This window comes from Schistocerca gregaria, chromosome 6 (assembly GCF_023897955.1).
Source record: "Schistocerca gregaria isolate iqSchGreg1 chromosome 6, iqSchGreg1.2, whole genome shotgun sequence".
NCBI classification, from domain to species: domain Eukaryota; kingdom Metazoa; phylum Arthropoda; class Insecta; order Orthoptera; family Acrididae; genus Schistocerca; species Schistocerca gregaria.
The window spans coordinates 477,914,235-477,938,884 of record NC_064925.1 but is presented as its reverse complement, the minus strand read 5'-3'; the positions used below and the strand labels follow the sequence as shown (position 1 = coordinate 477,938,884).

Genomic DNA, 24,650 nt, shown 5'->3' with positions numbered 1-24,650 from the left:
TCCGGAATGAGATTTTCACTCTGCAGCGGAGTGTGCGCTGATATGAAACTTCCTGGCAGATTAAAACCTTTCTTTCAGGAGTGCTAGTTCTGCAAGGTTCGCAGGAGAGCTTCTGTAAAGTTTGGAAGGTAGTAGACGGATACTGGCAGAAGTAAAGCTGTGAGTAGCGGCCGTGAATCGTGCTTCGGTAGCTCAGATGGTAGAGCACTTGCCCGCGAAAGGCAAAGGTCCCGAGTTCGAGTCTCGGTCGGACATACAGTTTTAATCTGCCAGGAAGTTTCATATCAGGGCACACTCCGCTGCAGAGTGAAAATCTCATTCTTAAAACATTCATATTTCTTTACGTACTCAACGAATTTGTTGTAAAAAACGGGGGTTACTATTTATAAAAACGCAGTCCATATCCTTTTGACCAATGGCAGCGCCATCTAGCGGGCCAACCACAGCGCCATCTGGTTTCCCCCTTCAAGCTAGATGAGTTTCGTTCTTTGTAGGTTTTTCGTTTAATGCTTATTTCGTGAGATATTTGGCCTGGTTGCTATCAATGGACCACCCTATCCTACGAGGCCTGGTAACAGCACTAAACACTGACGTACTATGACTGCCCCTCTACCTCTCACAGAGAATTGCAACTCGGATGATTTACGCTCCTACCGCTCCTATGTACGATGTTACAGTGACTTCTGACCAGGCGTTCTTCATGCTTCACTTTTCCGTCAGTCAGTGTACCACTGTGTGGGGAGTCACAAAAGCCACGAGTCCTTTATACGAGGGCTATTCGGAAAGTAAGGAACGACACATCGCGAAAGGGAAACCACAGTGAAAATCAAAACTGGTTTTATTTGCAACGGTTAGCTACACCTTCCAGCTACTTCTCTACACAGTCGCCGCTTAGACAGCTGTCGTAGCGTTGTACCAACTTTTCAATTCCCTAGTTATAGATCACAGCCGCCAGTGCTTATCAATAATTTTCTACTCTGGACTACAGCTCGTTGTCTGTGTCAAAATATTGTTTTCATAGCCAGCGGTTCATTTGAGCAGAGATGAACATCAGGGGTAGCCAATTACGGGCTGTATTGTGGGTGATCAAACACTTTCCATCGAAAACGCTGCAGGAGCATCTTCATCGCTCCTGCAGAGTGCGGCCGAGAATTGTCGTGTAGAACGAACAGCGTGACAGTTATGATACGTGGATTGCATAGCTTCAGGCGAAATCTTTCGCCAGGCCCTCATACTTGGCGGGAGACGTTAATTTCTAGCCATCTTTACGTTCTCACTGTGAAGTCAGAACTGATAAGAGCGACATGATGCCATCGACGTGCGTACTAGACACAGTGCCCAACGCATCTGTGCAAAGCTTCATCAGATTTTCACTGTAATTTCCATTTCGTGACCGATCGTTCCTTACTTTCCGAATAGCCCTCGTAGCAAAAAAAAATGGTTCAGATGGCTCTGAGCACTATGGGACTCAACTGCTGTGGTCATTAGTCCCCTAGAACTTAGAACTAATTAAACCTAACTAACCTAAGGACATCACACACATCCATGCCCGAAGCAGGATTCGAACCTGCGACCGTAGCAGTCGCACGGCTCCGGACTGCGCGCCTAGAACCGCGAGACCACCGCGGCCGGCGCCCTCGTAACAAATACTTAACAACTTTCCAAATTTTGTCGGTGAAGTTTGGATTCAGCGCATACACTGAGGTGACAGAAGTCATGGGACAGCGATATGAACACATACAGATGGCTCTACACAAGATATAAATGGGAAGCGCATCGGCGGAGTTGTCATTTGTGCTCAGGTGGTCCATATGAAAAAGTTTCCGACGTGATTATGGCCGCACGACAGGAACTGACAGACTCTGAACGCAGAATCGTTGGGACATTTCATTTCGAAAATCGCTAGGGTACTGAATGTTCCGACATCCACATGTCAAGAGCGTGCCGAGAATACCAAATTACAGGCATTACTCCTGACTGCTGCCAATGCAGTGGCCGAAAGCCTTCACTTAACGACCAAGAGCAGCGGCGATTGCGTAGAGTTGTCAGTGCTGACAGACAAGTAAAACTGCGTGAAATAACGGCAAAAATCAATGTGGCACGTACGATCAACGTACCTGTTAGTATAGTTCCGCCGAAATGTGGCGTTAGTGGGCTATGGCAGCAGACGACCGAAGTGGTTGCCTTTGCTAACAGCATGACGTAGCCTGCACTGCCTCTCCTGTGCTCGTGACCGTATCGGTTGGACGCTGGACGACTGGAATACCGTGGCCTGGTCAGCTGAGTCCCGGTTTCAGTTGGTAAGAGCTGATGGTAGGGTTCGAGTTTGGCGCAGATCCCACGAAGCCATGGACGCAAGTCGTCAACAAGACACTATGCAAGCTGGCGGTGGCTGCGTAATGGTGTGGGTTCTGTTTACATGGAATGTACTGTGTCCTCTGGTCCAACTGAACCGATCATTGACTAGTAATGGTTACGAGGGGTGTTTGAAAAGTCCGTGCAAAAATAAAAACTACCTACGTCTTAGGGGTAAACCTTTTTTTTTTTAATTTTTCGACTTAGTCTCCTTTTAGACTTATACACTTCGTTCAACACTATTCTAATTTGTTGATCCCTTCCGAATAATAGGAATTGTCCAAGTCAGCAAAATGACTATTGGTTTCTGCAATCACTACCTCTTTTGAATAAAATCTTTGTCCTGCCAACCATTTCTTCAAATTGGGGAACAAATAGTAGTCCAGCGGAGCCAAGTCTGTAGAATCCTCTTTCCATTAATTTTGTGACCACAAATGATGAGGTGTGTGCTGGTGCATTGTCGTGATGGAAAGGGACTTTTTTGCAGTCCAATGGCCGACATTTTTCTTGGAGCTCTGTTTTCAAACGGTCGAATGACGATGAATAATATGCATCTGTAATAGTTTTATCCTTTTCCAGATAGCCGATGAGGATTATCCCTTGCGAATCCGAAAAGACAGTCGCCACAACCTTCTCAGCCGAAGGAATGGTCTACGTCTTTTTTGGTGTAGATTCTTCCTTGGTAACCCATTGTTTAGATTGTTCTTTGGTCTCACGAGTGTAGTAATGTATCTATGTTTCATCCGCAGTGACGAAATTACGCTCTAAGTCTTGCGGATTTTTCCTGAACAGCTGCAAACCATCAATAAAACACATCACACGATTCCGTTTTTGGTCAAGCCTGAGCAATCGCGGAACCAATCTTGCGAATAGCTTTCTCATGTCCACATGTTTATGCAAAATACGTACCCGTTCATTCAAGATACCCGCAGCACTAGCAATCTCACGCACCTTAACTCTTCTGTCATCCATCACGATATCATGGAGCCGGCCACTGTGGTCGACCGTTTCTTGGCGGTACAGTCGGGAACCGCGCGACCGCTACGGTCGCAGGTTAGAATCCTGCCTCGGGCATGGATGTGTGTGATGTCCTTAGGTTAGTTAGGTTTAAGTAGTTCTAAGTTCTATGGGACTGATGACGTCAGAAGTTAAGTCCCATAGTGCTCAGAGCCACTTGAACCATATCATGGATTTTATCAATGATTTCTGGAGTCGTAACCCCCACAGGGCGTCCAGAACGTTCAGCATCACTTGTACCCATATGGCCACTCCGCAAAAATTTGGATTAATCGATGGTGCAGAGTACCGTAGTGATTGTCAAGCTTCTCTTTCGTCCATTTTTTGACAATCACTCGACTTCCTTGATTAACACGAATGCCATACACAAAGAAATAGACCAATATGGGTGAAACTTGGTGTGCGTTCTTTCCAAAGACGTTACTAACTACACATGACCTCGATACGAGCCGGTTGTGCCATCTCTCGAACTTTGCATGGACTTTTCAAACGCCCCTCGTATATTCGGCTACTTGGAGACCACTTGGAGCCATTCATGGATATTATGTCCCAAACGACGATGTCATGTCACCGGGCCAGAATTGTTCGCGATGGGTTTCAAGAACATTCTGGACAGTTCGAGCGAATGATTTGGCCACCCGGTTCGCCCGATTTGAATCCCATCGAACATTACGGGACGTCAGGGAGGGGTCAGTTTGAACACCGAATCCTGCACCGGCAACACTTCCGCAATTATGGACTGCTATAGAGGCAGCATCGCTCAATATTTCTGCAGGTATCTCGTGACTTTTGTCTCCTCAATGTATGCGGCAGTAGTTTCTGTCGCAGGTTGCGCGTACGGCAACACACAAGTGAGTAAGATTACAGAAGTGTTTTTACGTTTAACTCTGGAAACACTGTACGCAGTGACCACCCGCCCGGCTACATACAGTGCGTGGTGTCGCCGCTGCGCAGGTGGCGGCCTGTGGCCGCTGGCGGCTTCGGACCCTCCCGGGAGGCTCAACCACTCGTGGCCGCCCCCGCAGCCGCAGCAGCCGCCCCCGCCGCCGCCGCAGCTGTCGCCGCCACCGCATGCGCCACGCGTGCTGACGCCGTCGCAGCTGCGAGCGCGGCCGCAGCTGCTGCCCATACACCTCGCACCGTCGCCCACGCAGTCTCCTCCTCCAGGTATTCCGCCCTTCCGGGCCCAGTTTGCAGATGCGAAACCTCTCCTACACTCACAATGTGACAACTTCGTGTTTCTGTTCCACCTGTCTGAAAGTCGCGAGCTCTATCTTCTTATCTCGTCTTTTCTACTGAAAATCTCGTGCTTGTACTCTTGTTAACTTTACTATCACAGAGATCGCCTAAACTTTATTTTTTTGAATTGGTCCTGTGCGCAACAAATAACTTACTCGGTCTGTCTGCTGCCACTGCTTGATCTGCTGCATTCCATTATTTAACAAAAACATAAAAAAACTATTATTCATGCTGAGTGCAATGCATGTTCTGTATGGCGGCTCCTGCTGTTGCTTCGGCTGCAGCTGCTTACTACTAGAACTACATATAAATCAAGAGAAAGGGTTTGGTCAAATCTAAACTCGATAAATGATAACCCAAACAAGTAATTCCTTTTTTCAAAAACTATATTCTGAAAGCGATTCTCTCTCATTCAATTAACAAAACGCTAGAAGCTCTTTGAACAATCGCTTCGTATGTAAATCTGCCTGCAGTGGCATTAAAGCAATATTACAAATTAATCAAAATCGTGAGACAGACTGAAATACTTCTCAATTAAATACATAGTGAAACAATTCCCTGACAATTACAAAAGAAATCAATGACAAAAATCAATACTTAATCTATTCGCCTAACAATGGTTTCCCTTAAGAATTCAACTCCTATCAATACCAAAATTACCGTCTGCTGCTACGCACATACACAAACCCTTTTCTTTAAATTAATAAGCGCGTTGTAACTCATAAAAAATATCAACTAAATACCAAATCCTGTGTCGCTGCTGGCGGACACGGCAGTACGGCAGCTCGGCGACGACCCCTCGCCCAACTCACGTGTGCACCACAGCAGGCGGGCTCCAACACTGGCTTCCAAACTGCCACTAATTAATCCGTGCGCTGCGAAGCGCGACAACAATATCTTAGATTCCAGAGCTTGTGTAAGCGCGCTGTAGCCAACCTTTAAATTCTAAGAGAGTATTGCTAACTCTCATGTCCACCAACAGAGTTTCGTAAATCAGTCAGCTCCATCTGCGGTTTGGAAAGTACAGTAGCTGGTGCATTAGAAGCTGAAGTGCTAAACCATTCTATTTCAGCTCTTAAGCTGTACGCATCTCAAAATAGTAGCAAACTACCGCAATATTTTTATAAAATCACTCTGGGTACTAGGCGCATCATTATGACACACTAAAAACAAGTTTCGATGGACTTTGCAGCGGTCCTCTTCAGGTCTCCTAACTGCTGAATGTCATGATGACGACGAACGAGTCGTCGGCAATGTTGGCTGGTGGCCAATGCTAAATAGAAACATATAAATCACAGCAGGTTTGTCAGTAACGTAAATATGGTGCTGGCTGCATGGTCTGTATCTGCAACTACTAATATAATTAGAAGTCGTTGGTAAAAAATATATATATTGTACTTAACTGATTGTACAGGATTCTTCTTGGCTGCATACATATAATTATAAACAGACAGCTATTGAGGCGTCACTTAGGCCATACGTTACTAAGCGCCTTGTTAGAGGTTACTTCCGATCAGCTGAAGGCTATGCTACTTTACTACTTGACGTCCCGAGCAAGAGTGGACGAGAGCTCGCCAGAAACTTGACACAAGCCGCGGAGCGGCGTTAGCGGCGCTGGACGCGACTCGCGGGTCCAACGATACTATTACGGACCGCGGTCGATAACTGCAACCACTAACAAGTGTGGCATCGAACGTTGATACCACACTGAATTCTGCTGATGCTCTTCCCCTACATACTGTCTTAATTCGGTTGTCAGAGGGATACCGGTGTCACCCTCTGGGATACCACTGGATAACCAAAGTCAAGATTGGTATGGCGGTGAGGCTGTGTGGCAGGTTATTGCTTGTGTCACTCGGGCGGGTGACTGGTAAGCAGTAGCGAATCACCAGATTGTGACCATGGGTAGCGTTTCCCTGCACCGAGATGCTGATGTCGCACGGCAGTCCTCTTGTGGCCGCTTGTTTACACCGATGCGCTGTTGAACCTGGGCCGCCCCTGGTAACTGAGTGGTCAGCATGACGGAATGTCATACCTAACGGCCCGGGTTCGATTCCCTGCTGGGTCGGAGATTTTCTCCACTCGATGACTGGGTGTTGTGTTGTCCTTATTATTATCATTTCATCCCCAGCGGCATGCAAGTCGCCGAAGTGGCGTCAACTCGAAAGACTTGCACCAGGCGAACGGTCTACCTGACGGGAGGCCCTAGCCACACGGCACGACTGTTGAACCTGTGTGATGAAGCGCTGCTGGCTGACGAACACGCGCCGCCAGACCGACAGGCCGCCGCCAACTTGTAGCCGTCCACCCTGTTCACTCTGCTGGGGCTTTTAATTATTTCGATAGCCGCCGTATTTTTCGCTGCTGCGCCCACGGCTACCTAGCGAGCACGAGAGGTTCTTGAAAGTTAACAGATCGGTCACAGCCCTGGCGGCGTGCAGCTACAGCTCACTTGTGTTCTCTCAGTCGCACAGTCCGACATGCGAGCTCCCAATCGATCTTCCCGTCTCACCCCTCCGTAGAAATTTCAAATTCAGATTGTCCAGTGCCAACACAAAATGTGACGTCGGTGTCCACCTGACAAATGCTTCAAATGGCTACCCGTTCCCTTCGCCTTTCCGCGGCCCTGGCTTCGGTGTTTAGTGTTCCATCTGATCCCAGGCACTCCATGCCTGTTCGAAGCGTTCGGCACGCTGCCCCGCGTACAGATGGTGTGTAAGTGATTCACCTGTTTGCGGCATAATTTAAGCCTTCTGGCGCTCTTTCATTGATTTTAAGGCAGAATCTCATGCCTTGCTCAGATATATCTCTGGCGATATTATTTTCTTCCAGCTTAACCTCATTATTCTCCCTAACAACACTGTCAAAAAACCTCGGCGCCTCTCCCATAACGTACGGAGTGATAGCCGACGGAACGCGGAACACCCCAGAAGCCAGGACCGCGGGAAGGCGAAGGGGGTGAGTGACTAGGGGCTGAGGGGTGGGAGGGAGTGTTAAGGGGCAGCCATAAAAGAAAGACCGGCCCCTCTTACACTTTAGAACGTCAAGGAGCACCTGGTGATAATGATGGGGCTACGTTGTTGAAGTATTGTGCTAAGTAGACAGAACAATGCGGTAGCGCACACGCGGAAGATTGTACGTGTATCATCAGCGCCAGCAAAATATGAGATCTTACAAGAGAAATGTTAGGGTAACGGAAGATTTTGGAGACATATATGTGTAAACTTCAAATGCAGAGAAGAGTGGAGAGAAAATAAAACGGTAAAAAATGGAGTAAAAGCGGATTGAACTCGAACGTCATGGGTGTTTGGGCAGCAACATAGAGCGATGTCTGCCCGGAGTACTGCAGAACCACCTGTCAGCCACAACGAAGAGCACACACTGCTGCAGTTAGAACAGGAGGTCTGTGAGTGGCTGCGCATGGCGTTGTGTGCCACAGAATTCCAACACCATTACATCTCATACACACAGAGTAAGTGGAAGGGTGTCTTTGCACCGCCTCACAATACAAATTAATGTTTAAACGTTTACAAGTATTTATTCCGTAGTAAAAGTAATGATTTCGGTTTCCCCAACGGCCTGGTGCGTGTCTTTCAACTGAACGCTACTTCGGCGACTTGCGTGTCCCTTACACACGGCAGTACTCCTGCCACGGAAAGGGCACAAGCTACCTGCAGTTTAGCGTGCAATCAGACCCGCTTGTAGTTGCTAGAGACTCTTCACATTATTGACAGGTTAAAAGCACACTGAAAAAATTCCGTGCCTCGACCGCATTCGATCTCGCGACTTCTCTGTTTTCAGGCACGCTCTGCACGACTTTTTTTTCTTTTTTCCGGCTATATATCCACCCGTATAGTCCGTCCTTGTCTAGGGCAGATAACGCCTTCATCGGAGAGCTTGCTTAATCTATATTCGTATTTCACTTAATTACCTAAATCCTTCTTCTTGAATTATAATAATTTCGTAAGCGCTAGGCCGACAGCTCCGACATTTATACAGTTAAACATGCATTCAACCTCTTTTTTTTTTTTTAATGTTCTTAATCTGTAGTCCCTCTTGTTCGCCATGACGAAACTTGAGAAGGTAGAAATCATGCAGAAACGCAGTGTATATGCGTCCAGTATTTTTTATGGCCATTGGTACTAAACGATGTCTTTCTTTTCTTTAAACTGGTTACTTCGTACAGTTTTTCGGATTCGCACAAAAAATCATTTGATTTTTGTAAATCTTGTTTCTCATGTTAAATTATAGTTTTTTTTTGTAAATTATTTACATGCATATACAGTTACATATATGGATTGGAGGTATGAGGTACGGTAAAGATATTGGACTTGGAGGCTGCTGATCTGGTGAACTGTTGGCCACGATTTTTATTGAAACTTATTGTTATAATTTTGTGTGAGAGTATGGTCGAAGATGCCCAAGATGTATGGAATATTGGATATATGAGCCTCATCTATTAAAAAAAAAAGGGTGACAACCTTGATTGTGCTGACTATACAGGTATATGTTTCTTTAGTTCGTTTACGATACTGTTCCCCTGCAAAGCGTATTTGAGATATTTCAAACTAGCAGCATAAGTAACGATGGAGGCAGTCTACAAGGTATGTGCAGCACACAATGCCAAATAAAAACGGGAATGGATATTTCCTAACTTTTCTCCACACGCCAAAGGAATAACACAGGATTGTTGTCACTCCCCCAGCCTTTGAATGTTTCCCTTCAACAAATATTAAGGAAGTGAATAACACAGTGTTCAAGAATGAAAATGGGAGTAGGGAATTAGACTGTGACAGCAAATGATGAACATATTTCATTCATGTCACGCAAGCTAAAGACTGCCTTGGAAAGGAACAGAAATTATGACAAATTTAAATATGTTGCAGCCGTTGAGCATCAGTATATTTGCATATTGAGGGACAAACGATGAGGAGCAAGGAAGAATAACGGCACCTTGCCTTTGTTCTGTCAGCAGATGGGAAACATGAAACTGACTTGTGGAAGAGTCTTTCCTCGCCAAGGAAACAAGTAGAAGTCTGAATTCTACGTTTTGGTCATCCACAGTAAGGAAAAACACTACAGCACAGATATATTAAACTGCGGTAGGAGTAAGTGCAACACATAGCGCGGAATTTTGATATATCGCAATTGTCACCGAGAATATGACAAACGCCATGGAAACGGACTATTTGTGACGTGCAGATGGAGACGCATGTCTGTGGCACGTCGGAAACTAGAGCCTCAGAGCAGGATTTGGTGTCCAGTACGTCGTAGTTGACAGAATAGCCACATTAGGAGAAAGCAGAGCGATCAGTGACCCAGGAACGTACAGGAAGGCGGCGTACGAATCGGGCATCTTCAGTGTTCGAACTGTGGAAAGCAAAACAGTTCGTAAGGTCCCCGGCAGAAGAAGAAACTCGTGCCAAATACACTCCTGGAAATGGAAAAAAGAACACATTGACACCGGTGTGTCAGACCCACCATACTTGCTCCGGACACTGCGAGAGGGCTGTACAAGCAATGATCACACGCACGGCACAGCGGACACACCAGGAACCGCGGTGTTGGCCGTCGAATGGCGCTAGCTGCGCAGCATTTGTGCACCGCCGCCGTCAGTGACAGACAGTTTGCCGTGGCATACGGAACTCCATCGCAGTCTTTTAACACTGGTAGCAAGCCGCGACAGCGTGGACGTGAACCGTATGAGCAGTTGACGGGCTTTGAGCGAGGGCGTATAGTGGGCATGCGGGGGGCCGGGTGGACGTACCGCCGAATTGCTCAACACGTGGGGCGTGAGGTCTCCACAGTACATCGATGTTGTCGCCAGTGGTCGGCGGAAGGTGCACGTGCCCGTCGACCTGGGACCGGACGGCAGCGTCGCACGGATGCACGCCAAGACCGTAGGATCCTACGCAGTGCCGTAGGGGACCGCACCGCCACTTCCCAGCAAATTAGGGACACTGTTGCTCCTGGGGTATCGGCGAGGACCATTCGCAACCGTCTCCATGAAGCTGCGCTACGGTCCCGCACACCGTTAGGCCGTCTTCCGCTCACGCCCCAACATCGTGCAGCCCGCCTCCAGTGGTGTCGCGACAGGCGTGAATGGAGGGACGAATGGAGACGTGTCGTCTTCAGCAATGAGAGTCGCTTCTGCCTTGGTGCCAATGATGGTCGTATGCGTGTTTGGCGCCGTGCAGGTGAGCGCCACAATCAGGACTGCATACGACCGAGGCACACAGGGCCAACACCCGGCATCATGGTGTGGGGAGCGATCTCCTACACTGGCCGTACACCTCTGGTGATCGTCGAGGGGACACAGAATAGTGCACGGTACATCCAAACCGTCATCGAACCCATCGTTCTACCATTCCTAGACCGGCAAGGGAACTTGCTGTTCCAACAGGACAATGCACGTCCGCATGTATCCCGTGCCACCCAACGTGCTCTAGAAGGTGTAAGTCAACTACTCTGGCCAACAAGATCTCCGGATCTGTCCCCCATTGAGTATGTTTGGGACTGGATGAAGCGTCGTCTCACGCGGTCTGCACGTCCAGCACTATCGCTGGTCCAACTGAGGCGCCAGGTGGAAATGGCATGGCAAGCCGTTCCACAGGACTACATCCAGCATCTCTACGATCGTCTCCATGGGAGAATTGCAGCCTGCATTTCTGCAAAAGGTGGATATACACTGTACTAGTGCAGACATTGTGCATGCTCTGTTGCCTGTGTCTATGTGCCTGTGGTTCTGTCAGTGTGATCATGTGATGTATCTAACCCCAGGTATGTGTCAATTAAGTTTCCCCTTCCTGGGACAATGAATTCACGGTGTTCTTATTTCAAATTCCAGGAGTGTACATTACGCAACAAAATTATAGGGTAATTTTTTGATAGCGCGTCATTTTCTCCTATAGCAGCGCAAAAGTTTAAAATTTTGTGCAATTTGCCTATAGATTTCCTTTGTGATGGTGCGAGAGCGTCACCCTCTGGCTTGGCGACGATTCGAATGGCAACGTGTCGAACGTGCAAAAAATGGCCAGAGCCCACAGGCTCATGTGATGTATGAGGTGCATTAATGACGTCACGTTGGCACCAAATAACACCACAATTGCGCTCAACTCACCGTGGACGCGTCACATGACGAAGAGGGGTCGCACCGCCACTTTTCAACACTGCACGCCCTCTTCTTGGCGCATCTGTGACGGAGGCCCCAACTGCTAAGGCTAGCGTTGAAATCACGCGGCTTTCTTACGGGTGACCGAGGAAAACAATTGTGCAACGTCTCCGGAGCCACTTGCGCACCTTTGTTGCACACTTTCAGAATGCCCCTACAGAGAAACGGCCGTCCATCGATAGTTACCCGCCGTTGAGATAGGCAGCCCTTTATTCACACCTCAGTCCTCGTATGCGGCCAGCCGGCGCTAGTGTCTCCATGGATGTCTATGCCGCCGGCAGGTTAGGATCGGTGAACTGGTGCCTCTGCACGGAGACATTCTTCAAGTACCCAACAAAGGGGGCGCGTATGGCACAAACTGCGTTGGCGAACTAGGAAGTTTCAGAGCTGCCCTTTGCTGTTTCATACAAGTCTGCGTCAGTACCGTAGCAGTCTGTGCACACGTCACAGCAGAGTGCGAAAAAGGAGACATGAAAGAGCGTTAACAGCCCTCTCTACCTCCATTTATCGCTCCTATCGACTCTGATCCTCACTCCCCCCTCCTTTCCTCCGTCCTTTGCCTTGGCTCCCTCTTCCCCCCCCCCCTTTCATCCTGTTTTATCCCCGCCTATCCTCTCCCTACCTCCCTCCCCCCCCCCCCCCCGAGTTCTTTTGTATTCCACTACTCTGCCTTAACCATTCCCTGTAGCGTCTGCCCAGCACCCCCCCCCCCCCCTCCTTATGGGTCCTTGTCCTCCATCATCTGTAAAGGTTCCCCCCACCTGGCCTCAGCTGTGGTATGCCATATTTCCATATTTGACAACTTTTTAGTGCAGTGTTCCAGTGAAAGTTCAGTGTTCAAAGAATGGCTCTGAGCACTATGGGACTTAACTTCTGAGCTCATCAGTCCCCTAGAACTTACACCTACTTAAACCTAACTAACGTAAGGACATCACACACATCCAAGCTCGAGGCAGGATTCGAACCTGCGACCGTAGCAGTCTTGCGGTTCCAGACTGAAGCGCCTAGAACAGCTCGGCCACTCCGGCCGGCAAAGTTGTGTTGTTCGTCTTTCCAAAATGTTGTGAACAGAAATCATGCTGTCGCTGGGTGTGAATTTTATGTCTCTTACGAACAGAAACCAGACTGTCGCCGTATTTTTTAATTGTCTGTCTATTATTTTACCTGTCTGCTTCATATGTATTTTACTAGCATCATCATCCCTTTGTTTCTATGTTTTAAGTTCCACGATTTTTTCCGCCATGTTACCTTTTAAGTCTCCGATTTTATCGCCTGTTTTTATTGTTTATTACCTTCCTCGTTTTAAGGCAAATTCTGTAGGCTGAAGAGCGGCTTACTAAGCTGCTTCCAGCCCGCCCCCTTCGGGGGGAATCGAAACTCAATTAAGAAAAAAAAAGAGCGTTAACACCGTTTTCGGCTTTGGATCATATTCAGTTTTCATTGTACGATTTTGAACGATCCCCGATGGTGTCACTGTTTACACCAGAGAAAAAACTGATGTCACGATACACTACGAAGGGGTCAGCTCATGTTTAGTGGAGTTGCAGTAATGCGTAATGTCCACAGACAGGGGGGGGGGGGGGGAGGGGGGTTGTCAATGTCCAGGGTGGCCAATAATATCGTCCTGTTGCACACCGCACTGTAAAATGTCGTTTTCGGCAGCGAAATGTGTGAAAATGTACACCTGAAGGGAAGCAGTGGTTTTATTCACGCCCTTTATTACACCACCTGAGGCCTTTTCGTGTCGAATGTGAACAGCGGTGTGTCCGGACTATTTTCCTAGCTACCCAGTAGAAAACAGTCTGATTTCGTCGCTGGCCATCGCAGTTACCACCGTCACGCCAGAGGCGTCAAGGGGAGGGGTGAGATGTTGGAAAGAGGCGGTCTGACACGTCCGAGGTGGCGCTGAGCAGAATTGTGGTGAACTCTGATGCTAACAGAACATTATTAAACCAACTTACACCTCTTGCGAACGTATGAGCTGTGGCATAGTTTTGGCATGTGGCGACACGCTGCTGTTTGAAGCTCCGCTGAGCTGGAGAGAGAGGTCGGACGGCGCCACGGTTCTGCACCGTCACAGGGGAAGGCTGTGGGCCTCTCGGAGCCAGATTCCGAACTTCTGCGTCGCAATGACAGAAAATGATGGGGTTTCAAAAAAGCGACTCTTCAATTTTGTTATGCAGCCTAGTTTCGTGCGTCACGGAACATAGCCAGCAACTGACTGCTCTGGAATCGATACGGAATGAAATACAGGATGTTTATAAATGAATATCGGGGTTTTAACGCTTTATAATATTTATTATATTAAACTTAAAGTTATAAATGATATGTCAAATGAAAGAGCAACTCAAACAGTTTTACCAAGAACCTTATAAATGTTCGATGTGAGCATCATTTGTCACACGGCACACAGCAAGTCTAAAGCCGAGTTCTTCCTAAACGTTGATAAATATGTCTTCAGTGACTGTAGCGACAGGTGCTTCAGTCCGGTTTCTTAATTCAGGGAGGTCTGCTGGTAGCGAAGGCACGTACACACGACCCTTGATGAAGCCCCAAAGGAAAAAATCGCATGGCGTTAAGTCGGGTGAACGTGGAGGCCACGCAAAGCAAGCCCTTTCATTGGGCCCCTTGCGACCTGTCCAGCGCTTGGATACAGTGAAGTTCAACCAATCTAGCGGATTGGGCGGAAACATTGCGCGCTGCGCATGCACACTGGTGCCAAACAAAACTGTTTCAGTTGCTCTTTCATTTGACATATCATTTATAACTGTAGGTTTAATGCAATAAACATTATAAAGCGTTAAGAACCCCGATGTTCATTTATAAACACCCTGTATTACAACAAGGTGGCACAAGTGAATGCAGAACACTGAAGCAACCTTCAGTCTCTTGTTGAAGTGTTTTACGGTTGTAAAACTTGTCCACATAGTCAATATATTGCAGTCACTTATGTAAACAAATGTTGAAAATTAGTGACGCTGTGTGTACCTGGAGTGCGGAGGCACAGTACGACGGAGGAGACACGCCTACCACTTTGTCGCTGTTGCAGGCCCCGTCGCACCGGAAGATCAGCGCGCGCCTTCCAGGAGCGCCGCACACCGCATGCCACCTCTCACCAGGTCGCCGGCCTTCCGCGGGGACTCTGGCTCGCAGGTGCGCTCATAGCAGAAACCATTTTCCCCAACTTGTTCCTCATGTAAAAACAACTTTTCTTTTATGCTCGTCCAATATAAACATGAAATGCACAACGTATTTTATAAATCACTCTGTCTCTCATATATGTGTGTCTGTTATGTGTTTTCAATATCTGGCTTTCGTTATGTGTTAAACCATTTACCAGTCACTGCTGTTGGTCCTCTGGGTCTGTGAACCATTTTAAAAAATACAGCACCGAGGTAATAATTAGCTGCTAAACAGTTAGGAAACACGGACGCCATTGCTTACCTTTACTTTCCTGTCTCTTTTGGCTGCTCAGAACTATGTTTCATTACACTACAGTTTTCTTACAGAAACTCTTCTTATTATAATCATTAAGACAACAAACATTTATAAAAAGTCAAATAGTAAAGAAAAGATTTAAAGATCTTTTTTCCTTTGAATTCACTTTGTGGAGAAATGGAATCATATCACATTAACAGGACGACACGAAATTAATAAAGAATTTAATATTTATTTATCAACTCAACAATCAATAACACATTATTTCAGAAAAATATCAGACACATAATAAACCACGTTGCCGTCAGCGAGATGATAGATAATCAGGTTCAGGATGTACTACAGGTACAACGAGGAAACAATACCTGTTCAAATCACTATTTATATATCGCAGTAGTTATAATGTTAGCTAAGTGTAAGAAGCTTATGCCAAGAAGACAGACAAAGCGTGAAGATGTCTTTATTGTAACATTCTGAAACAAAACAGTATTAAAAAATTATCAAAGTCGGGTACAGAAGTGTTTCCTGGCTACTCCAACTGTTCAGGATGTAGAGAAAGAATGCCAGAAGAATAACAATACATAGAAAGAGGCACTGGGAAAGAAGAACAAGTTTAGGAAAAAAGAAGGAATAAGTGTGAGGAATGAAATTATGGCTAAAGCCGCTGAAGAAAAAGACAGAGCCCACAACAAACTCCTGTAGAATAAAACACAAGAAACCGAAGATGATTACAAGCAAAAACGGAACCGTACCGAGCAAAGAAGTAGCTTAGCATACCGAAAGTGGTCGGATCATTTCATAATTAAAGTAGAACATGATATTCATGCTAGGCAAACTTTTGCCTATATACTAACGAAACAATTAGACAGAGCAAAGAAAGATACTGTAGATGTGATGAATAGAAGATTCGGAATTGGAGGAAGAAGAGACCACATTATATTACAGTAGTATGGATTCATCCACAATGGGAGAACTGCAAGTAGTCTTAAAACGTATGAAAAACAGGAAAACGTGTGGAACAGATAGTGATAATATGGAAATTTTAAAATGTGCTGGTCGCTTTAGTTTATTCTATCTATTTAATGATATTTGGCATTGATGTAGAATACCAAAGACTTCGTAAATTTGCAAATGATATAAATTTTTATTAAATATCAAAGAAACAAGTGTAATAATTATAGAGGAATTAGCCTCCTAAACTCTGTCTAGAGAATATCTGCAGAAATAATTAATAATCGTATAAAAGCCATAATAGAGGTACTCCAATTAGAAGAAGAAAGTGGACTCAGGAAAGACTGTTTATGTAGTGATAATATATTTATCACTCAGTTTAGAGCCACATAGGCAAGCACCTTTTATTGACTTCGATAAAGCTTCTGAATGTGTGAAAAGAAATAAACTATGGCAGATAATGCCTAAAGAAAAAGCTTTTGAAAGTGTGAAAAGAAACAAACCGTTGCAGATAATGACTAAAGTTCCCATACATCTTTTTGGAGCTATAAAAAGCTGATCAAGGACACCAAAATAATAACAAAAGCTGACAAAAATAAAACTGAGGAAATTACTACCAAAAAGAGACTTAAACAAGGCTCATTTAATATGTAAATAAATGATTTGGTTAATAAGTGGCGACAGGAAGCAAATACCAGTAAGCAGATTGATAGAAATAAGAATGTTAATATCCTTATTTATGTAGATGATGTAACAATTTTGGACGAAGGCGAAGATGAGCTACAAAAAGCAGTGTATAAGTTACGTTAGTTAGGGAGAAGAGAAAATAACTTCAGTATATCAATAACGAAAACTAAAATCATGCTTCATGATGGGAAATACCCAGTAAGTAATAACAGATAATATCCCACTGGAGCCTCAGTTTGTTTTTGGGGTTCAGTATAAGCTATGATATGGATGAGACTAACAAATATCATTCAGCATGTGGAATGTTAAACAAAACATTCCAAAACAAAATACAGAAGCAAAAAAAAATTTAATTTTCTAAAATCATAGCTACGCTTCCAGTGGGTGTATGGAAGTGATTCCCTAATGAAAGTGATAAAAGTAAATTACAAACAGCAGAAATGAGATTTCTCAGGAAAGTGAAAGTTGTTATCAGAGAAGACCACGAAAAAAATGAAGTTATTACGAGTCATCTAGATATTCATAATATTAATGAAAAAATTGAAGCAAATAAAACGTTACGGAAACATCACCGACAGAGAAAGAGTGTAGAGAGAGTTGCGAATCAGACCATGTTTCACCAGCAAAGAAGAAGAAGGGACATAGTAAGACCCAGAACGAGGTGGCAGTGAAGAATGAAGATGTAACAGATACAAGTGCCAAAACCTTGAAGTGCAGGAGAAGAAGAAGATATTTACTACATGCGGACGGTATTTATCATTAAAATAAAATGGAAATTCAAAAGCACTTTAAGTTTATTTCTTGCAGATGATATTTCTTAATGACGACAATAAAATTATTATTCTTCCAAATTAAAAAATAAACACAAATGAAATGCATTTAGCTATTAGGTTATTCTTTCAAAGAAATGCGGAAAATACTAACTACAAGAACTGCTAGGATGATAATATGTGTGTCGAGGGCAAAAAATAACTTCTGTGTTGCTAGAGAGCATCACAAAGGGGAAAATATTGTAAGGGCAGTTAACAGATTGTGGAATATACAGGGTATAAACGATAACTGTTTACAGATCACCGTGGTGAAGCAGAAGTCGGGACGAACTGTTTGATATAGTAGGACACTTGCGGTCTATCAAGCTGAGAAACAGCCTCAAATTGGCCTACAAAGGCCGCACAAGCTACATCTCTAGCAAGCTGCGCGATATTTGCAACATCCGATCACTATCTTTCGTCAAAAACTCAGTTGGCTATTTCGTCAACACTACTAATGTAAACTTTCCCTTAAGGGTAATGAAAGAAAACTAACGTAAAAATTATTCAAAAACTAATTGCGTTTACAATTCAATCTAAAATTAATCCTTAGAAGCACAGGCTTTTGTAATAAGAAGGCCAGGCAAACAAAACGATTTATTCTGTTAAAATTTTCAATATTTTAAAGTTAAGTTTACACAAACGTCAGTGTTATATTTTGTAAAAAGTTACTGGGGTTTTTAAGTTTGATGTCCTTTTTAGCCATTATCTCAAGGGGCACACATAAGGCCTGGAGTTTCGGTGGCTTTTGTAGGACGATTTGCGGCTGTTTCCATATCAAATGTTTCGTTTCGACTTCACCTACATCGTTGTGTTACGATGTAAACAGTTATCATTTACACCTGCATATAACAAGTAATTGAGAGCATTTGATGTGCTCCTCTGAAATGAAGAGAGTGGCACAGAAGACAAAATACATGACCGGCTACGTAATGAAAGGCTGTATTGCCTCCTAAAGATGTAAGGAATGTTGTTATTCAATAGGCTCCCACCCCAGAAGGAGGGAGATGCTTTTACTATACGCAGAATTCCTGACACGGTACATGTTCTTTCTCCACGGGAAATTCCATTGTGCATATTTCTCACTGTTTTGAGCCATGTGGACTAACCTGTGGTCACTAAAATCACAAGCACTTAGAGGAAACCTTAAGGCCAGAACAGAGAATGTAAGAAAAATGATTCAAATGGCTCTGAGCACTATGGGACTTAACTTCTAAGGTCATCAGTCCCCTAGAACTTAGAACTACTTAAACCTAACTAACCTAAGGACATGACACACATCCATGCCCGAGGCAGGATTCGAACCTGTGACCGTAGCGGTCTCGCGATTCCAGACTGTAGCGCCTAGAACCGCTTGGCCACCTCGGCCAGCAGAATGTAAGAAAATAAGTACATTAAAACTGTTTAGCGACAGATCCCGTCATTGGTAATGTATGTGAAACAGTTCTTAATGCATCATAGAAAATACAGCTCGCTCAAACTCAAAATAAAGGCAAGTTTCTTGCGGTATTTCGCACAGCCAATAAGGCACTTAGCAGTAGTTTAGAATGCTTCAAATTTATTCGATTTTCTAACATAAAATGTGAACTGGAGATGTGCTCAGATATACTTCAGCTCTGCATAGCTCACTCTAATGATTTATATTGAATGCAGCTGTTAACCAGTTAGCCGGCCGCGGTGGTATAGCGGTTCTAGGGGCTGAGTCCGGAACCGCGCGACTGCTACGGTCGCAGGTTCGAATCCTGCCTTTGGCATGGATGTGTGTGATGTCCTTAGGTTAGTTAGGTTTAAGTAGTTCTAAGTTCTAGGGGACTGATGACCACAGATGTTAAGTCCCATAGTACTCAGAGCCATTTGAACCATTTTTTTTTTTTTTTGTTAACCAGTTATTTCCTTTTCCACATACTATTAACTGGCGGGATACTGATTTCTAAATTTAGTGTGCTTAGAGGCTCACAGATTTATTTATTTATCCTGCTAAGATTAGGACGCTAAGTCTCTCTCTTATGTCTAACATTCTTCCTCTTTTGCGTTATAGTCATTATGGCTACTTAATGGAAGATGGCTAATGACATTAGAAAACATGCAGGAGTGACTTGTTTGTGTACACCTGAAGAACGAGGTGAACGAAAAGTGTAGAGCGGTCGATCTCAGATGGCTGTAAATGGGTGGTGATGTCGATGTGAATGATAATAACACACATATTGTTCGAGGTTTTACGTCTAGCATGGAATCAAACACTAAGAAATACATATGGTATAAAAAATGAAAACAGTAATAGCTATAGCAGGACTAAATGAAATATTTTTTCACTGTTGTTTTGCAAACTGTACGACCCATGTTCTGGGTTGTATGCCTATTTTATAGTACATAACTGATCCCAAACATGAGAACCAAGCAAGGACGAACACATCTTAACCTGTAGATTATTGCTTAAACTGTAAAAGTTATCTCTTTTGACACTTTTATACGGCTTTAGAAATTCATTAGGACAACATTTGCAATAACTATGATTAAACATAATAGTGGAGTAGGGCTATGCACAGGAATGGAATTTTATCCTTATTGACTCATGAATGAAGGCTATGTAGCAGATGTAACCTTGTCTAAAAGGTGTGGATAATTGAAGTGAACCTGCTCATTCAACAATAAATGTGGGATTCATACATCTGTTTCTTAATTTCTAATATTTATAACTGAGTCAGTTTTGTACCCTTTTTCTCGATGTGTAGGACTTCGACATCTGTTATGTATATGTGTTTTTGATCTAAGCAAAGGCTGAATCTTTCTTCCTAAATCTCCAGTTTTCTGGGCCTAGGGCTGAGTCTGTCTGATATATCGAGACCGATACTTCGCCAAATGATCCTGCGAAGGCCATGTCTATGATGGCTGGTTGATTAGTTTTTGAACTGAAGAAACATATACCTGCTGTCTGTAGGACATATACAAACACATAGAAACCATTTGCCTTTAAAATGTTGCTTGTCCTATTTGAAGTTTTACCTACAAAAAGTAAATTGCACCATTTCTTTTTCCGTCTATCTACGTTGCTCGCAGGGTACAGTAGCGATCTGGCTTGCTCCTCCAATTTTTTATTGAGAATTTTCTTAATAATGTTGGAATGAAATTCATTATTTTTATTGCATTGAGTGCTAGCTCAGTTTTCTTGGGACATGGGGATAGATAGAGGGAATGGTGGATCATGTAGTGGAATACTGTTTGTTTGTGGGCTGTAGAATGTTACGAGAAAGCTGCGATGAATGTATCACTCAAGGAGTATTTTCTGTAATTTTAATTTTCTGGTTGCTACTTTCTATCTGCAAGTTGTTGTGTAGGAAATTAATGGCGGAGCCCCGTAACTCAATACTGACCTATATGTTAGCGTGCCACATTTTCCCATGAAACTCTGTATTTGTGCAATGGAATCTTGCCACATGCGGAGAATATGACGACGTTTCTATACCAATATCCAACTTGTTTTTCCAGTGGTTCACTCTTAAGAAAATCAGTCTGCCACTTGTCTTTGAACATTTTAGCTGCAAGCAGGATAGGGATGAACCCATTGCCAGACCATGTGCTTGCTCTCTTGAAAGCAGAAATAATTTTGATTAAAACAACAATCCACTGTACTAATTATACTCAGCTGTTGTTGTGGTGTAAAATAAGTGATTGTGATACAATATCTATACAATCTTTCACAGGAAAGCTTGAGAACAAGCTGTGTGCATCAAAAGAGACTAAGTTTGCATTTGTTAGAATCTTACTCCTACAGCTATACTCCGCAAGCCTCCTTCCGGTGTGTGGCAGAGGGTACTTTGTGTACCGCTATCATTTCCCCCCACTTTCCTGTTGCAGTCACGAATAGTTCACGGGAAGAACGAACGCCGGTAACGTTCCCTGTTGGGTGGAATGTGTCTGATTTTACCTTCATGGTCTTTTCGTTACATGTACATTGGCGGAGGAGATGAATTTGTCGACTCTTCTTGGAACACACACTCTCGAGAACTTTAACAGTTACGCCCAGTTTGATGCAGAATGCCTCTCTTGTAGAGCCCGCCACTGGATTTGGTTGATCTCCTCTGTAACACTTTTGTGCTTACTACATGAACCTGTAACGAAACTTGCTGCCCTTCCTTGGAGCTTCTCGATTTCCTCTACCAGTCCCATCTTGTATGGATCCCATAATGGTAATCAATATTCAAGTACTGGTCGTACTAGTGTTCTGTAAGCTACCTCCTTTTTTGGTGGACATTTCCTGAGGGTTTCTCCAATGAATCTCAGTCTGGCATCTGCCTTACTTGCAACTAATTTTGTGTGGTCATTCCATTTCAAATCGCTCCGTATACCTACTACTAGATATTCTATGGAAGTAACTGCTACCAGTGATTGTTCTGCAATTGTGTAAATAATACGTTAAAGAGTCTTTCTGTCTATGTATTCGCAATTTTTTTGTATTGACAGTCAGTTGCCACTGCCTGTACTAAGCATCGATCCTCTGCATGTCTTCTTGCACTTGGCTACAATATTCTTGCTTCATGAGTTCTCTGTATACAACAGCGTCATCTGCAAAAAGTGTCGTGGAACTTCTGGCATTATCTAATACGTCATTTCTGTATATTGTGAGAAGTAATGATCCTATAACATGTTCATGGAGCACAGCCAAAGTTTCTTTTACGTCTGAAGTCTTCTCTCCATTCAGAGTGACATCCTGTTGTATTTGCTAGACACTCTTCAATTCAGTATTAAAATTTCTTAAATTATACACTAAACCTAAACTGTTTTAACGCTATATTTACGTGTGAAGTTCAATTTTTCCTCGAGATGATATTAATCCTTCTGGTGGTAATGTCCACTAGTGCATTTATTGCAGATGCCACTGATGACATTGGTATTTCTGGTTTGTGAATTTGGGTAACCCACACAGCTGTGGAGCCCTAGGATTAATTTGAAGAATGTTTTTACACACACATCCAAAAAAATGTTGGAACAGTTGGTTAGTAAAACTAAGCAGTTTGCAAGGTGTTTCAAAATGAGTATGTGAGTTTTTAAGGCTTCGTAACAGTTTTTTTAACATCTGTTCAGTGTGAGCACCATTTCTCACGCATCGAATCTATAAGCAAGTTCTTTCCAAACCTTGATCAACGTGTCTGTAGGACTTGTATAAAAAATGCTGTTTCTAAAGTCAGGTACGTCAACTGGTACGGAGGCACACATACATGATCCTTTATGATCCCACAAAAATAAAAATCACATGGTATCAGATCATGCCTGAACATGGAAGTAATAGCCCGCCGGAGTGGCCGTGCGGTTCTAGGCGCTACAGTTTGGAACCGAGCGACCACTACTGTCGCAGGTTCGAATCCTGCCTCGGGCATGGATGTGTGTGATGTCCTTAGGTTAGTTAAGTTTAATTAATTCTAAGTTCTAGGCGACTGATGACCTCAGAAGTTAAGTTCAATTGTGCTCAGAGCCATTTGAACCGATTGAAGGTAATACAAAACAAGGTCTGTCATTCGACCCTTACAGCCAATCCAGCAGTCGGCTACAAAGTCGTTTAACTAATCGTATACTGAATTAAGCCAGTAGCAAGGCGTTCCATCTTGCTGTCAAACGTAGTTCTGTGTTTCAACTTCTTCCAGTTCAGGAAAGAGCTATAGTTCTAGCGCATCAAGATAAAAAACATCAGTAATAGTAGCTTCACCAAAAAGGAAAGACCCATAAACTTCTTTCTGAGAGATGACACAAAAAACATTCAATTTAGGGGAGTCTTGATGCAACTGCACCATCTTGTAGGGATTTTCTGACCCCCAGAAGTGCACGGTATGTGTGTTCACATGTAGATTGATCACTGAAGACAACATTGCGCAGAAACGCATCATCGCCATGTAGCAATATTTAGTTTGTACAGTTGGCACATAAACCGTTCTCTGTAAGATTTGCAGCTTTTAACAACTGCAAACGATAAGTGTCTCCACACAGACGTCACTGGAATCGTCACATCGCAACTAGCCTTCCAAACTGTTTGCTTGGGGCTACGCGTGAAAGACTCTTTCTCGTCCAACAAGTTCTTTACTCCTCATTCTTGGTCGTCACGTACTCTTCCCTGTGTACACAGGTATACAAAACTATTTGAGTCGCTCTTTCATTTTATGCATTGTCTATAATTGTGAGTTGAATGTAATAAACGCTACGGAACCTTAAAACACATATATTCATTCTGAAACACCATTTATTTAGTTGTTTGATTTTTCTGTAGTTATAAAGGTTGTTTGCTTGGTTCTCATCTTTGAGAACAATTACGTGCTAGAAAATAGACTCATAATCCAAAACCTAAGTCGTACAGTAATAATAAAATTTGTGAAACAGGGCTAGAAAAGAGTTTCATTTAGTTAATAAAATATGCAATGTTTCACCAATAACCAAAAGCTGAATCCATTGAAACACAGTTTATATTTGTTTTTGATAATTACATCAATAAAGACAAATTATAGGCAGATTTAGCTAGCCGGAACTGGCAGCAGTAGAATGAAAGAAGAGCTGGTAGAGGGAGAGAGAGAAATGCACATTGCAGTACGCAAGTAATGAAGAGAAGAGACAAAAATGAAGGGTTGCAGTGAGAAATGAAAAGAGAGAAGCACATAACCGGTAGTAAATCTAGGAAATGCCTTCACTATTTCACAGAGGAAAAGAGCTGTACATGTAAGATTTCAATAGTATGTTTCCATATGCAACACACGGTCTTAAAAAAGTCAGTAAGATTCCTTTAGAAGACTTCCAGAGTTAGGAAACATACACCTTTTGAAATCTCGTCATGTGCTTGCTGTTTTAACCTTACTAATCGCACTATTAACTTTCTTGAGTTGCCGATCAAAATCCTCTGGTTAGTTTCTAAGGTGTTTTGAGGTTCTTGGGTATCCTTTTTGATAATATACTGACTTACCTGTTAGGAATGAGAAACTTGAAGACTAATTTCAGGGGGCATT

At 43.8% G+C, this 24,650-nt stretch overlaps 1 protein-coding gene across 1 annotated transcript in view; it reads left to right on the top strand.

Moving 5' to 3' along the window:
• The window catches only part of LOC126278654 (proline-rich protein 36-like), a 443,922-nt gene that overhangs the window by 140,325 nt on the left and 278,947 nt on the right, over positions 1-24,650 (top strand). Inside the window, exons 5-6 of the mRNA XM_049978868.1 lie at positions 4,327-4,539; positions 14,832-14,935. Coding sequence (XP_049834825.1) covers positions 14,885-14,935 — 51 coding nt within the window. The 5' untranslated portion in view covers positions 4,327-4,539; positions 14,832-14,884. The remainder of the gene's footprint in view (positions 1-4,326; positions 4,540-14,831; positions 14,936-24,650) is intronic.